The 15755-nt window shown below is 33.4% G+C and overlaps 2 protein-coding genes across 5 annotated transcripts in view; one reads left to right on the top strand and one right to left on the bottom strand.

Annotated features, from left to right (window-relative positions):
* Positions 1 to 14943, top strand: part of PARPBP (PARP1 binding protein) — a 64483-nt gene extending 49540 nt beyond the window's left edge. For 3 of the 4 annotated variants that reach the window (XM_002915471.4, XM_034643807.1, XM_034643806.1), the window contains exons 9-11: positions 622 to 703; positions 11674 to 11809; positions 12497 to 14943. In XM_002915471.4, coding sequence (XP_002915517.1) covers positions 622 to 703; positions 11674 to 11809; positions 12497 to 12834 — 556 coding nt within the window. In that variant the 3' untranslated portion in view covers positions 12835 to 14943. The remainder of the gene's footprint in view (positions 1 to 621; positions 704 to 11673; positions 11810 to 12496) is intronic. The other variant, XR_004620740.1, reaches the window with a different exon arrangement.
* PMCH (pro-melanin concentrating hormone) lies at positions 13526 to 14321 on the bottom strand. The gene is made up of 2 exons (XM_034643675.1): positions 14073 to 14321; positions 13526 to 13732 (listed from the first exon to the last, which is right to left on the bottom strand). The coding sequence occupies exons 1-2, from the start codon at positions 14319 to 14321 to the stop codon at positions 13526 to 13528; spliced, it is 456 nt and encodes a 151-aa protein (XP_034499566.1).
* Positions 14944 to 15755: the final 812 nt, after the last annotated feature.

Here is a 15755-nt window from a genome sequence, read left to right on the forward strand (position 1 = left end):
TGAAATGATAAAATTAAGGACAATGTGGTGTATGAATATAAGTCAATGTAAGGTTATAAACTAGTATTTCTTAGAATAGACTCTTCTTTATTCTTATATAATAGTCTTTTGAGTTAAAGAGGTTATGACTCTGGCTCTGTTAAGCCAGAAAGGAATTTATTGAGGAATCCAGGTTCGCCTGGTTCCAAAGCTCCAGCATTTCTTTCTCCATTGTGCCTTCTTTGACCGTCCTATTTCTAAACTGTATTTTTCTCTTGAATTCCCCTGCCACGGCACTTGTCCTTTTTTATTTTAAATTTTAGTTGTGTGGATATCTTATTTCCTTAGGCTTCAGGATGCCTGAATTCAGGGCAGTGACTGAATCTACTTTCTATCCTTCATAATATCTTAAACAGTGCCGTATGTATATTAGAAACTCAAGTATGGAGTGACTGAATTAATTAACTTAGCAAATTATTAATATTTAGAACTCTCAATAGTAATACTGACACTTTTATGCAGTATTATAAACAACTAGATTTAGTTGTCTTTTTATTTTATTACTGCTTTTGGGTAAGGGAGGGGCAAAAACAAGTTAAAAAGCTACTTTTGTTTATATATTTTTGCTTTTTTTGGACATAGATCTCCCACACAAGTGAATGATTCATCAGTGAAACCCCTAAGAGAACGCATCCATAAGTCAGTGCAAGAGAAAAAAATTAAGGTATAGTTTAATGTACTGTCATAAAAATGATAAAAATGGTTTTATTAGTAGAAGAAATATAGAAAGCTGAGCTGGATATTATAAATATACATTGTACATGGAACAATACGAATTAAATGGAAAATGAATTATGACACTGACATATAGAAACTTTCCTTTTATGCAATCTTGGCTAATTAGTCTTTGGCTTATTCCACCTGCTGGACCTGAAAGAAGGAAAGGAATAAGTACTTGCTATTGTAAGTGTTCAATAAATATCTGTTCAGTGAATGAAGGGGAAGACATGATTTTCTCCTTTACATTTCTCACATTTTAAACTGAATCTTGAGAGACTACATGAATTGCATTTTGTTCCTGTCTAAAGACATAACGGCAGAATATCAATAATTGTAGATTAAGACAAGAAGAACATTCGCATTGTTTATTGACTGGAGCTATTCTTTATGTTTTTATATCTTTATTTGATTTGAACTTCGTTTTCCTGTCCTCATTTCAAATATTTGTGCCTGTAAGTAGCTAACGATATGTTTCTTAAATGCTTAAAATTTTCTTGGTCTTATTTTTCAAAAAGAAACTTGGTCTTAATGCATTCAGCTACATTTATTGAGCATCTACTATGTGCAGGTAGAGATACTCTTCTATGGTTGGAAATTCATTCTTTTGTTCAACAAAATTTTCATGTAAAATTTACAATTACTTTAAATTATCAAACAATTATTCATCTTGATACAACTTTGAGAACTCTAATTTATATGCTCTTTATATTGCCATTTGGAAAGTTAGTCCCAATTAGCAGAACTTTTAGTTATCATCTGTTTCTTACCCAAGACCCATTTAGTTTATATTAATAAGTCTTGTCTTTCTTTTGGTTATTATCGGTTGTCAGTACTTAATACATGTGGAATACATCAAAATGTTTTATACAATTTTTCTATGAGTAAAATTTGTTTATTTGTTATCATCTGTTTCATACCCAAAATCCATTTAGTTTATATTAATGTCTTGTCTTTCTTTTGGTTATTTTTAGTTGTCAGTACTTAATACCTGTGGAATACATCAAAGTGTTTTATACAATTTTTCTATGAGTAAAATTTGTTAATCCTTTGTTACATTACACAAGTACTTACAGTCAAGACATAGTGTCTTTTTTTAAAAATCCATTCTTTGGACTTCATTAGAACCAGAAATGTAATGCATAAATTCTTTAATTTTTTCCCCTGCTATGGATACTGACAAACTTTAATATTTTCATTTAAAGATCATTGGGATAATACCCTCTAGTTCCATCCACATCGATGCAAATGGCAAGATTTCATTTTTTTCTTGATGGCTGAGTAATATTCCATTGTGTGTGTGTATGTATATATATGTGTGTGTATATATGTATATATGTATATATTTATCCATTCATCTGTTGATGGACATCTGGGCTCTTTCCATAGTTTGAACTAGAGGGTATTATGCTAAGTGAAATAAATCAATCAGAGAAAGATAATTATCATATGATTTCGTTCATGTGTGGGATTTAAGAAACAAAACAGAGGAGCATAGAGGAAGGGAGGAGAAAATAAAATAAGACGAAATCAGAGAGGGAGACAAACCATAAGAGATTCTTCACCATAGGAAATAAACTGAGAGTTGCTGAAGGGGAGGGGGGAAGGAGGATGGAGTAATGGGGTGATGGGCATTAAGGAGGACACATGATGTGATGAGCACTGGGTGTTATATGCAACTGATGGATCACTGAACTCTACCTCTGAAACAAATAATACACTATATGTTAATTAATTGAATTTAAATTTAAAAAAGATCATTGGGATATTTTGTTAGAATTAAGTAAATCAAAATGAAAAAGTCTATTTGAAGAATGAGAAGGTTTTTTTTTGTTTGTTTTTTAGAAACTAGTAAGAGTTAATTACTATAAAATGTATAGACAAGTTTAGAAAGTTTTGGGAAGTAGAGGAGAGATTATCTATTAATATAGTATCATGTGTAGATGAAAGACCAAAATCCTGAGGAAACACCTTATCCAAGATCTCATAACTACTATGAAATGTTTTATGTCAGTGTGCAAAGCCATGGCTAAATACTAATGAGATTATAATTATGTTGCCTCTGTTACTTAATAGTGGAGCTGGCTTAGTCTACTTGGCTCTGACACTAAATGGCAATAGGGAGGGGAAGGGATTGGTGTTTATGATTGTATTTTACTGTATAGTGGTCTTTATAAAAGCAAAGTGTGAAAATAATTGGTTTAGCCAGGTATAGAGCTGAACCATAGCCAGCTAAAGTATTTTGTTGGAGTAACAAAAAATGTTACTATATTTACTACTAAGTAACTATGGAAAACTAGTTTAATGGCTTTTTGTCTTATTATCTGGTTACTTTTGCTCTTTTTGCATATAGTTCTTTTTTTTAGTCATGGAAAGAGTATATGATCTACACTTGAAATAGTGTCTTGGAAAGAACACTTCAAAAATAGAAAATATTAGGGAACTTAGAATTTTGATGTTGTATATGATAAGTGATTGTGAAGTATCCATGTCATTATTATATGGGGCAAATTAACTTTTCTTAGACTTTAGCTTCCCATTTATAAATAAAAATAGACACCCTTCTGATCACACCATATTCATTTTAAGTCCTCGAGTTTTATTTCCTACTATTGATTATTAGGAAACTTATCCATGACAGTCAAATAAATTCCCCTGTGATAGAAATTGTAAGGTTCTTCTTGAAACTTCATGGTTTTGATAGGAAACTTTAGAGAATGTTTATATCCCATTCCCCACCCCACCCCCCAATTCCAAGCAGTTAATACAAGTATTCTCATACCTCTTCCTTAAAGATTTTCAAGATGATACCTCCTTATATCCCTGTAAATTAATTAGTTTTAATCCTTTCAGCTTGTTTAGCAGTATCTTGCACAGCAGGCATAACTGAAAAGTCAACATGTACAGGTCTTTTCCTTATCCTGAGTCTAATGTTTTTGCCCATATACATACAATAATACATAGAATAATCAGCATTAACAGATTTAGTAACTTAAGTGAGCTGCTCAGGAAAATACTGGATCTTTAAAACATGGAATAGCTGGTACAGTGAAAATTAGGGCTCAGGTAGTGTGAAAAATAGACTGGCAATAACTCTGGTACCTTTGTAAACAGGCAGTCCAATGCTCATGGTGTTAGAAAATTCTTAATTAGATATCCAAATTTAACTTATAGAGTCTTAGAAAACTGAATATATCCAAATTAAAATGGTAGATTAAATTTAACTCTTAGACTTTCTCTCCCCTTAAAATGTCTATTAAATAGTAACAACTAACAAAAACATTCACCAAGAGCAAACAATAAAGATTAATGCAATTAGATACAGTAACTTCAAAAACGATGGCCAAGGGAAGAAACTGAAGACTTCAGAGGGAAGAGGCACAGCATGACTTAGCGACTTAATATAGACCCACTCCCTGATACTATACTAGTGAGTTGACAAATCCTGAGAATTATCACTAATACTTCCCAAACTGAGGAGCCAACTGAGTGCACATATTCTTTTTTTTTTTTTTCCTTGTCAGAGAAATAGTAGAAGTGGCAATTAGATAGTAATGTGGCTAAAATGTGAAAAATGAACCCTGGTACTTATACATTTACACAGATATGGCCTCTAATGCCACATAATGAACTGGGGAAATTATTCAAATGATCCCCTTCCATTTGAATGAGATATAGTGGCTAAGTAGAGGGAGTAAAACTTCTAATAGTACATATAATGTATAATAAACTCTTAGGAGAGAGTGTAGAACCCAGAAATGTTTTCAAACTGTCTGTTTCCTTTGCTGAATGCTACTTCTGCTTGCACCACTCCTCAGGCTACTGAAAAATGAGGAATAACAGAAAGTATGCGGCCTTCAAAATGTAACTGAGGAGAAAATAAAATGCTCTCAAATAAGGAGGGAAAAGAATCAAGAAATCACTCAGACTTGGAGGCCTCTGTTTTGAACTAGGATATAGTAGGTCACAGCAGGATACCATTTTTGCTACAATAACAGAATAAAAAGCAGATAAATAGGGGAGAATATATTTTAAAGACATCGGGAAACTATGTAAGCAAAACAGTTTAAGTAAACTAAAAATCTGAGGAGGGTAAAGTCCTTGAGGTGAGCAGTTCATCAGCTGCTTTCTTCCCTGGGATTATTTGCCAGTTTTAGGTATGAGCCAAGGATTGATGTTGGCCCGCGTAAAAGACCTCTACTGAGGGAAAGAAGAACTAACAAAGATTGTGGGTATCTTGAGGCTCTGGCAACAATTTGGAACCTAATTAGAGTCCCAGAATGAGAGGAGAAAACAGGAAAGAAATGGTATTTCTAGAAGATATAATGATTGTAATTTTTTTTCCAAAGCTTAATTGGTTCTTTTACATCAGATGGTAGTTAGAAGACACGGGGAACGGATGTGAATTCTTTTTTACTAATATAAATTTGCATATGGGTTCCAATATTACAAGCATACAAAAAATGTCCCAGAGTCCTTTGCGAATCCATTTACACCACATGAAAGTGCCACAGGATGGGGCCCCTGGGTGGCTTAGTCAGTTAAGCATCTGCCTTCGGCTCAAGTCATGATCCCAGGATCCTGGGATCGAGCCCCACATCAGGCTCCCTGCTTAGTGGGGAGTCTGCTTCTCCCTCTCCCTCTGCCCCCTCCACTTAATGCTCCCTCTCTCTCTCTTTCACTCTATCTCAAATAAATAAATAAAATCTTTAAAAAAAAAAGTGCCACAGGGTATAGATGATAAAGCTTTGTTCTAGAATAGTGCTCTCCAGTGGAACTTTCTGTGGAAATGTTCTGTAACTCTGCTAATACACATGGCTCTCAGGCACTTGAAATATGGCCACTGCAACTGAGGCCCTGGATTTTTAATTTTATTTAATTTTAATTGATGAATGACATGTGGCTAGCATATAAAGCAATTGCAGTTCTGGTGGATTAGAGATACCTACAAAAGGAATAATGGGAGACCAATAAGTAGAGAAATGATGCTCTGACTTCGAGAGATGAGAAGAAGATTGAAATAAGGAGAATGGAAGAGAGCCGAGCAAATAACCTGATGAAAATAATAGATTATCTTACTCATATGGACTGTGTTATTGAGTAGTTGTACAAAATAAGTGAATAAATAGTGTGGGGCAAGTTTAAGGAAAATATGGCTTTTGTGGTTTTAAGGAATGTTATTTTTTATAGGGCTTATTGTAAGGATATGTGCATGAGAACCTGAGAAAGGTGGACTACTTAAGAACTTTAAAGGGCCCATGGATATAATGGGGCTCAAGGACTCAGCTGCATGATTCTCAGTATGTAAATGTGGTATAGGTTTTCTCTGTGTGTATGCATCTCTTTTGTTCTTTACCAAATTGTTTCACCACTCTGTTGAACAGAATAGAGTTTACTTTGTACATGTTTTTCTATCTCAAAGCTTTTGTCCATGGGGTGATTTAGCCGTTCTTTGCCAGTCTGCCTCTCTCATTTCTGTATCATATGGTTTCCTTTCTCTTCACTAAAGAGTAGAATCCATTCTGTAAATCTTTTTTCTTCCTCCAAGCCGTTGCTTTGTAATGTCTCTGTTCCCTCATACCTTTCTCTTGCATATATCTGTTATAGTCTTAAAATTTTACTTAATTGATTCCTTCAGCAAACATGTATTAAATGCCTCCTGGGTACCAGGCTATGTTCTAGGCACTGGAGATACATCAGTGAACAAAACAGACAAAAACCCCTGCCCTCGTGGACAAGTCTTCCCCAGATATTTGTGGGGCTGGGGTACAAGAATTTAAGCAGAAGTCCTTGGCCCACCATTACACCCCCTTTCTGTTTCACACTCTTAGGGACACTCCACCAAGAGGTTTGCACACTCCCCATCACCTTCGCCATAAACAGTCAGCCTTTGAACCTAGAAGAAGAGGCCTGCACAAGTCCAGTAAGGAGGGGAGGGCCACAGGAAGGCCAGAGCGGGTCACCAACAATTGCCAAACTAAGGGTTTTGTTCGTGGAGCTTACATTTTAGTTGGGAGAGGCAAATAAGGAACAAAATGAACAAGGAACAAGTGAATTATGTGGAACATTAGAAGGTGCTGTGGAGTGAAATAAAGCTGGGGAAGGGAGTTAGGAGAGTGTGTTCCTTTGCGTGTGTTTTGGTTTTAAATAGGATGCTCAGTAGTGGTCTCTCTGAGAAGGTGATATTAAGCAAAGACTTTAAGAGAGTGAGCAGCATTTTTCATTAGAATGAATATGGGATGTTTTCATTAGACTGAACTAAAGTTGAATTCATTGGACTGAAATAATGAGGTTGGTATTTATTGAGTACCTACTAAGTGTCAAGTGTTATATTAGACATTTTATATCCTTCATCCCAATTAATCCTTGTTTAATTCTAGAAGGCATCATTTTCTAGATCTTATAGTTAGTAAGTAAAAGAGCAAGGGTTTGTATTCAGGTATTAGACTTCAAAGACTTTATGCTGTTTCCAAAGAGTAAATAAAGGCATAGTAACTATAGTGAAGAGTCATAAAAAAAGTAATGCTACTATTTAGGTTGAAAATATTATCTTTCTGCTATTTAACAAAATAAATGAAATTTCACTGATGAAGAAATGGATTATTTGATGTATTTACAATCCACACACCATTAAGGGTAGCAAATTTGTTCTTTGGAAAAGATAATGTAAGAATGAAAAAATAAATTTAGAATATTTATTTTCAGTTCCATATTTAATAAGTATGTTGAGGATAATTTCCTTTTTCAGACTTGTTGATATATTTATCAACATAATGGTGCTTAGCACTTTCATTACCTTACTAATGCAGCTAACTCCAGGGGTGACTGTGACTTTACAGTATTTTGACTCATTTGTTTTTTAATTTAACTGGAGTCAGGCTTTCCTATGTGAAGTACTATTTTCCTCAAACTGGGAACCTACTAATAATTCTAATTTAAAAAGAGCTTGTGGCAAAAAGGACTTTTCCAATTCTTGGCAAGTTTGAAGTTCATTGCAATTTTACTGTGGATAGAAATCTTTCCAAAGGGGGGAAATCACTCTACAAAGGAAAATGTTCAATCCTTTTCTCTTGTGTGACTTGTACATAAAATGATTTTAACAGCCATGTATGAATCTGGACATTATTCTTAGTTGTTTAGTACTTCAGAAGCACTTTCGAGAGGGAATTGTTTTGCTTGTTTGTGATTCCAAATCAAATACACAGAGAGATTTGGAAGATTTGCAACAGGAAGTAATCTCAGTTCTATGTAGCCACTAATCTTGTGCAGAAAAATTCAACTTTTATGAACAAAGGAAAAGCAATCTCTTTTAAGTTATAAATACAAGGCAGTGCAGCTTGTATTGTTTTAATAACTAAAATGAAGATACTGATTGTAAGTTCAGTTTTTGAGTTGCATTCCTAGAATAATTTTATGGAGTTGGTCTGGTCCTGAGGAATCTAATTTAACAGATTTCTTACTCTACAGAAAAGCTGTCTTCATATATGTTATTACATTAATTAATTGTATAATATCTAAATGGATCTTAAGAACTTATGTAGTCCTTTCAAATTTTTAACTTTATTTAATTCTGACAGTTCTGTAAGATAAATATTATTCCCATTTATGTGTGGATAAGCGGGAGAGGTTCAGAGGTTTACCCGAAATCACCTAGTTTATAAGTGGCAGGGCTGATGGGCCAGTATTAGAAGGTGGGTTTTTAACTGCAAATCTGGTGCCTTTCCCATCACATCATTGTCCTTTTGTGCTGATCTTTTTAGCCAGACATCACATTGTTGGCTCCAGTCAGGTTCATGATCAGTGAAAATCTCTAGGTCTTTTTCATATGTTGCTTTTAAGTCAGGATTTCCTCATCCTCATCTGTAATTGATATTTTGAACTTAAATACAGGACTTTGTTTATCCTTATTCATTTTCATCTTATTGTTTTCTGCTTATGGTTCTAGCTTTCTGACATCTTTTCAATCTTGAGTCTGTTATCCAATTTATTATTTCTTCCAGCTGTGTGTCAACAGCAGATTTTATAAGTGAGATGTCTTTGTGATTACAGGAGCCATCCTAGTAATCTCTTTAGTGTCCTGTGTGCCTGTAGTTGGAATTTAGTAAGTCATAATTGATTTAAAAAAAGAGAGATTTTTGTACAGGGCAGGGAAAAAACACTCATATATGATCTTTTACAAAAAGAAAAAAGATATCTTAGTTATTTCTTCTGGACATAAGTATTCTAAGTTTACCATAGATCTGTTGTGGTTCTCATGTTTTGATATTTTTATAAATAATATATTTTATGGTGAATAAAGTGGTTAACTATTTCTTTTCACATCTGAGTCCATTCTCAGTATTTTAAGAATCCATTGCCTGTAATTCTGGTTTTCTGAAATTACCCTGCTGTCACTGAGGCTCAAGAATTTCTGTATAGGAGGCCTGAAGAGAGGAAACCTAGTGTAGGCAGGACTACGACATTCATTTTGTGACTGTATTTACATAGCAAGGAAAGGTTTTTACTTAGATGTGTGTCAAAAATTACTAAAAATAACACAGCTTTCTAAAGAAATGTATATTTTTGCTAACCAGGAAATTGAGAAAACATTAATCTTCTGTCCTAAATAATATACTTATTGTATTTTTCTTTAGAGTATTTGGGGGGGGTGCTGATGAAGATTTTGTGGTGGGATGCTAAATAAAGTCCTCCAAGCCACCCACAGGTGCATTCACTACCTGGTACTACAAAAGTGATCCTAGCCAGCCACTTAGCATTCATTTGCCTTCATGGTCTTACCATACTCTTTATAACTCATTACGGGCAATAAGTTTATAATTCTCTCTAAGCAGTAACTCTGGTGAAATGAAAGAAATGTTGTGTAATGTCACAGATAATAGTAATGCTAATAATAATAATAAAGATAACGTCAACAGCACTGGTTTTGCCGATACAAATAAAAGGTTTTTGATAATGCTATTACAGTAACCATGTGACATAATATAAACTTTATAAAGTTCATTTTATTAACAAAATTTATTTTAATACCTTAATCATTTGCTTTAATTCTGTATTTATAGAATTTATAAAGTCCTGAAAGGACTAGTTAAGACCTTTGATTATATTTTAAGGCATCTCATGATGGAAACTGTATAATAGTAGTTGTATTCATAGAGATTCAGGAAGATATTGGGTTGTAGTTCCATCATCCATAATCAAGAGCGTACTCTCTTGTACTATTTATTTATTTATTAAAAAGATTTTATTTATTTATTTATTTGACACAGAAAGACAGCCAGTGAGAGAGGGAACACAAGCAGGGGGAGTGGGAGAGGAAAAAGCAGACCCCCAGCAGAGCAGGGAGCCTGATGTGGGGCTCGATCCCAGGACCCTGGCAGAAGGCAGATGCTTAACAACTGAGCCACCCAGGCGCCCCTCTCTTGTACTTTTTAAAATAGTTTTTTTATCTCTTACATTTTCGTATTTTTTTCAATTTTGTGAATTTTTGTGCTTAAAGTGGAAGATATCAAACTCCATATTTTCAAACAAATTAAACATAATTTTTAGTGATCTGGGGACTGGAGCTCTCATAGACACCATTAGTCAGAAAGATATAAAACTTGTCATTCTGGAAACACTTGCTTTTTTTTTTTTTTAAGATCCATTTATTTATTTATTTATTTGAGAAAGAGAAAGAACAGGTGAGAGCGAAAGCATGAGGTAAGGGCAGAGGGAAAGGGAGGAGAGAAGCAGGCTCCCTGCTGACCTTGGAGCCTGACCTGGGGCTCATTCTCAGGACCCTGAGATCATGACCTGAGCTGAAATCAAGAGTTGGACAGTTAACCCCTGAGCCACCCAGACACCCCCTGGAAACACTTGCTTTTATGAAGCAACTGGATTAATCTAATTTCTTTTAAACTGTAGTCTGTGGATTCACTGCCATTATCTTTGCTAACATCTAAGTTGGTTAATGCAGTGATCTCTCTGAATGTATAACATAATATTTAACTACTGAATATGAAATATAAAATTGTGCTGTTTCAGTCTTTATAAACTGGTATCAATCAGTATTTTGTAAGTAATGTTCAGCATAATGTAGTTATGCTTTGAAGTGTTAAATTTTTGAATTGTTGAGGTCCTCTTTATTCATTTATCTGAAATTTAAACATCTGTTTCTGAAAAGGATTTGATGTCTCAGTTTGAAGATATCTCTCCATGATAACTGAATGTCATTACGCATCAGCTGTAATTATTGAAATTTGCATTATCCGTATAGATTACTTTGTTCTGAAATTAATTTCTATCCCTAAAATGGCCACTGGTTTTATGTTTGCAGAATACATTTCCAAAACTACTTTTTTAACATCCTTTTTTGTGGTTAAGAATTGAATTTAGGGTGTTATACGCAACTAATGAAGCATCAAACTTTACATCGGAATCTGGGGATGTACTGTATGGTGATTAACACAATATAATAAAATAAAATTAAAAAAAAAAGAATTGAATTTAGCTTCCTAATTTTCTCCTACTTATGATCTTTGAAGATAAATGCAAGAGTTTATTTTGAATATTTGACCATTAAATCACTTGGTCAAATATTCCTAGAATGGTATATTTGAATCGTCTTTCTTATTTTTCTAAATATTCAATAGTCACATATTCTGGAGTCTAAAATTGATTTTCCTGAACTGTTAAAAAGTATAAAAAGTGTGCATAAAGCTGGTATTACTGAAAAGAAGAAAAATGCCAGTGTAGCAATGGTTGAGTTTGTAAACTATGAAACATCAAGGGTTAAAAGTTCCCAATGAATAATGGAATTTTTAAGGAAAATTTTGTATCTTGATTACCATAGAGTGTATTTCTATCTGGATGAAAAAATAACTGAAAATAAATCAAATAAAATATATTGCATACTTTCTTCTTTCTTCCTGTTACTAGATGAAGCAAACCTTAATTAGATCCCAGTTTGCTTGTACTTATAAAGATGACTGCACAGTAAGCAAGGATAAATGGAATGATGTTAATTCAACATCCAAGACTTTGTATGTGCTTCACATGGAAAATGACCTTTCTGGTAATTGAGTTTATTTGAGTAATTAAATAACTATTTAATTCTAGTATATTAATTTTTTTAAAGATTTTATTTATTTATTTGAGAGAAAGAGAGAGAGAAAGAGAACACACGCAAGAGCATGAGCAGGGGGAGGGGCAGAGGGAGAAGCCAACTCCAACCTGAGCAGGGAGCCACTGTGTTGGGCTTGATCCCAGGACCCTGGGATCATGACCTGAGCAGAAGGCAGACGTTTAACTGACTGAGTCACCCAGGCACCCAAAATTGGTTGTACCTTAAGTGAAACTAGATTTTGTTTTGCAAAGTATGAAATGTGAAATGTAAAGGTTTATATTTTTAAGACCTGGGTTTATTTGAAAAGTTAAATCTAGGTACAAATCTAGGAAGAATAGGACACAGTTTGATTTAACTAAATGTATTTAAGAAGTAACTTGTAGCATTTAAGGATTAAGTGTCACACATTCAAAGAAAGCAAATATTTGTTGTTTGGAGGGATAAAAAATGATATGGTGAATGAAGAGTAATGTGCTAGGAATGTAGCTGTATTTGTTAATCATGTAACATAGAATTATGTGATTGAAAATCAAATTTTTGAATATTCTCAAACGATTTTTAAAGTTTATTGTAAAATTTTCACATGTAATACTAAATATTATATAATTTCTTTCCTCTTTTCATTTTGCATAACAGAAGGTGTAAATGCATCTGTTGGAAGGCCAACAATTGGAACAAGTTCTGGAAATGTTCATCTGGACAGAAGTAAAAGTGAAAAAGTAGCAAGAAAATCAAGTAGTCAGACAGGAAATAAAAGCTCAAAAAGGAAACAAGTGGATTTAGATGATAAAAATAATCTCTGTGATAATGGAAATGAACTACCTCAACATAAAAATGTTAAGATACCAGAGACATCAAACAATTTCCAGAATAAATTATGCGGCAAAGTAGCCAGAGTAGCAAAAAACAAGTGTACAGCCAAGGACAAATTGATTACTGGCCAGACAAAGTTAACTCAATTTTTTCGACTGTGAATTTGTTTTTTATGTGCTTTAGATTTCCGTATGTATCAAACTATTCACCAAAAGCATCTACTTAATTTTTAAGAGATCAAGGCGCAAGTTATGATTCTTTTTCATATTGGTCTGAAGTGTATATAAGGTTAGTATGTTAAGCATTTAAAAAATACTAGCAAGTCGTTATTATGCAGAATATTCACAAAGTTTAATGCACAGATAAGGCATATCATTTAGGCTACAGATATATGTTAACAGCTGCTTTCTTTTAAATCAGACACTTGAAGTAATACAAGTCATAGTAATGTTAAGGGCTTTTTCCCCGACAGACAATTGAATGATTTTCTTTTCTTCAGAAAAGATGATGTGGTCCAACAGGTTTCAGACTTGCCAACAAGGTCGATAGACTCTTCCCAGCATGCACCTGAGCACTGGAGGAAAAAAAGTTTGAATTGTTTAAAGCACTATTATTATCACACATAATTTATTAGAAATAAGAGAATGGATCTAATACAGCTAATTCTGAATAAATCAAAATTATAATAACTCTTAAATGCCCTTTAATCCCACATCTTCGGCAAGGGTCACTTAATGTTAAGTGTAATTGAACCATGGTCTTATTTGATTTTGTTAAGATTGGATCCAAATCCAGTAAACTCAGAGCTCTATTTTTATGGTATTAAGATATAAGAATTGAATTTTAAAAAGACTACTCACTGTCAAAATCTCTCCTTCCTATAGGAAATTTAGCTGAGTTTTCTTCATCCCCAATTTCTCTCTTTTCTTGTGTTGATTCAGTATTCTGAACTCCATTCTCAGCTGGAAAAGCTACAGATCCTTTTAGTGCAAGATAAGGTTTTATAGCCAGATTCAGTGGCAGACCATGATTTAAGAAATTATGTTTGGAGCCTGTGTTCTGTAAAGAAAAGGTTGATTTGTGTTTTAGCTGTCTTACTGGTAATAGAACTATAATATATTTGTATAAATTCTCATTGATCAACTCAAAGATCCTCTGCACTGTTTTGACTCTTTAAACATACATTAGATACAAGTTTTTGGGGAAGAAAACTTTCAGATATGAGGTGTTGTCCAGAGTGGAAGAACAACCTGGAATGTATGAAATTTCATCAGTTGTCCTAAAGCATAGTGTGACTGTATATACTTCTGTTTATAAAAGTATCAATTTTACTTTCAAAGGTATCATAAAAATCACTCAAATTTCCATTGAAGAAAGGATAAGTCACATTGCCACTCACCTTTGAATTTTTGTTTTCCTCATCGTTCATGAAACTGCTCTCATCATTTTTATATTGTTCCAGAGAAGGAGCGACAACAGATTTTTGTGGAGTATCTTCCTTCTGAAAGGCTTTCCCCAGCCTGAATGTATTAAATACCATGTCATCTTCTAAATTTCTTATGGACTTGGATGCTGAAAGTAAAATGCCTTGAGAAAACAGAGAAAAAGTTAGTATTAACAGGTAGGAAGAGAGACTCATTTTTGCCATTCTTAGTTTGATGTTTGCATGGAGTCAAGTAAGGATATGTAAAATGAAGAAAAATTTCTCAGTCAACCTACTTTGTGGGTGATTCCTACCTTTATATATTTTCCAGGTTGAATAGAAAGCACTTCAAAGACGTAGACTTTCATCATGTTAGAAATGACTCATCAGACAGAGGCTAACCTCTTGAATAGCTGCTAATACCTACATTGTTTTGGTTTTAGTGGCATATTGTTTATTTTGAGTGTGAATTTTCTCAGAATCTGATTAAGATCCTTGTTAGAATGCTTTCTGTTGAGCAGATTACAGTCTCTTGAAAATGGATTGTTATTAAGGAAGACCATAAGACACCAGGCTCTCCACATTCTTCTTGTTTTCTTTTGTGTATTTTCTGATTAAGTATGATATTTAAACTAAAGGTATTTTATTTAAAGTTGATAAGGATAAAAGTGTTATTTACTTTTAATCCTGATTAAATTGAAATAATCTTCAAAAGGATTTTCTTTTATAAATGCTCAGTTTAGTCTTTGGTGATTAAAGTATATATGCCTGGGCCTTTTCTGTTTCCATACAAATTTAAGGACTATTTGTTCCAGTTCTTTGAAAAATGTCCTCGGTATTTATCGGGATAGCANTTTTATCTCTGCATTTACAAAAGGATATTATCAACATTTATTAATGAATTTAAAGATAATGAATAAGAAGTCCATGAAGAGAATATTTATGTGTTCCATAAATATAAATTTTGGGTGAATATGTTGTATGATTCTTAATCAAATATTTCACAATAATTTCTAATTTTGACCCCACCAAATAAGAGAATACATTCTTGTGTTTGTCTTCTGGTACATATGTGCAAAAATTTTTCTAGAGTATATTCCTAGGTATGGAATTTCTGAGTCATGGAATATACATGTTCAGCTTTACTGATGTTAAAAATTTTACAGAATAGTAGTAGCTAATTTACGCTCTTACCAGCAAGGTATGACAGTTCCCATTGCTCCACGTCCTAACCAATACTTGGGTATCTTATTGTCCTTTTAATTTGTATCTCTCTGATTCTCAAAGAAGTTGAGTGTCTTTTAATGTGTTTATGAGCCATTTATCATTCCTCTTATATAAAACGCCCTTTAAAAAATGTCTGTCCATTTTTCTTTCGGATTGTTTGCCTTTTTCATATTGATTTATGGGAGTTCTTTATATATCTTGGATGTTATTTTTTTGTTAGTTATATGTGTTTTAAATATTTTTTCTCACTTTGTGACTTGTCTTCTCAACCCCTTTATGGTGTCTTTTGGTGAACTGAACTGCTAAATTTTATTATTTAAATTTCTTTTCTTTCGCTTTATGATTAGTACTTTCAACATGTTATCATTTAAAAATTTTTTCCCAACCATGAAATCGTTAACATACATCTATACATCCTAAATTTTAAATGTT

This window comes from Ailuropoda melanoleuca, chromosome 15 (genome assembly GCF_002007445.2).
Source record: "Ailuropoda melanoleuca isolate Jingjing chromosome 15, ASM200744v2, whole genome shotgun sequence".
NCBI classification, from domain to species: Eukaryota; Metazoa; Chordata; class Mammalia; order Carnivora; family Ursidae; genus Ailuropoda; species Ailuropoda melanoleuca.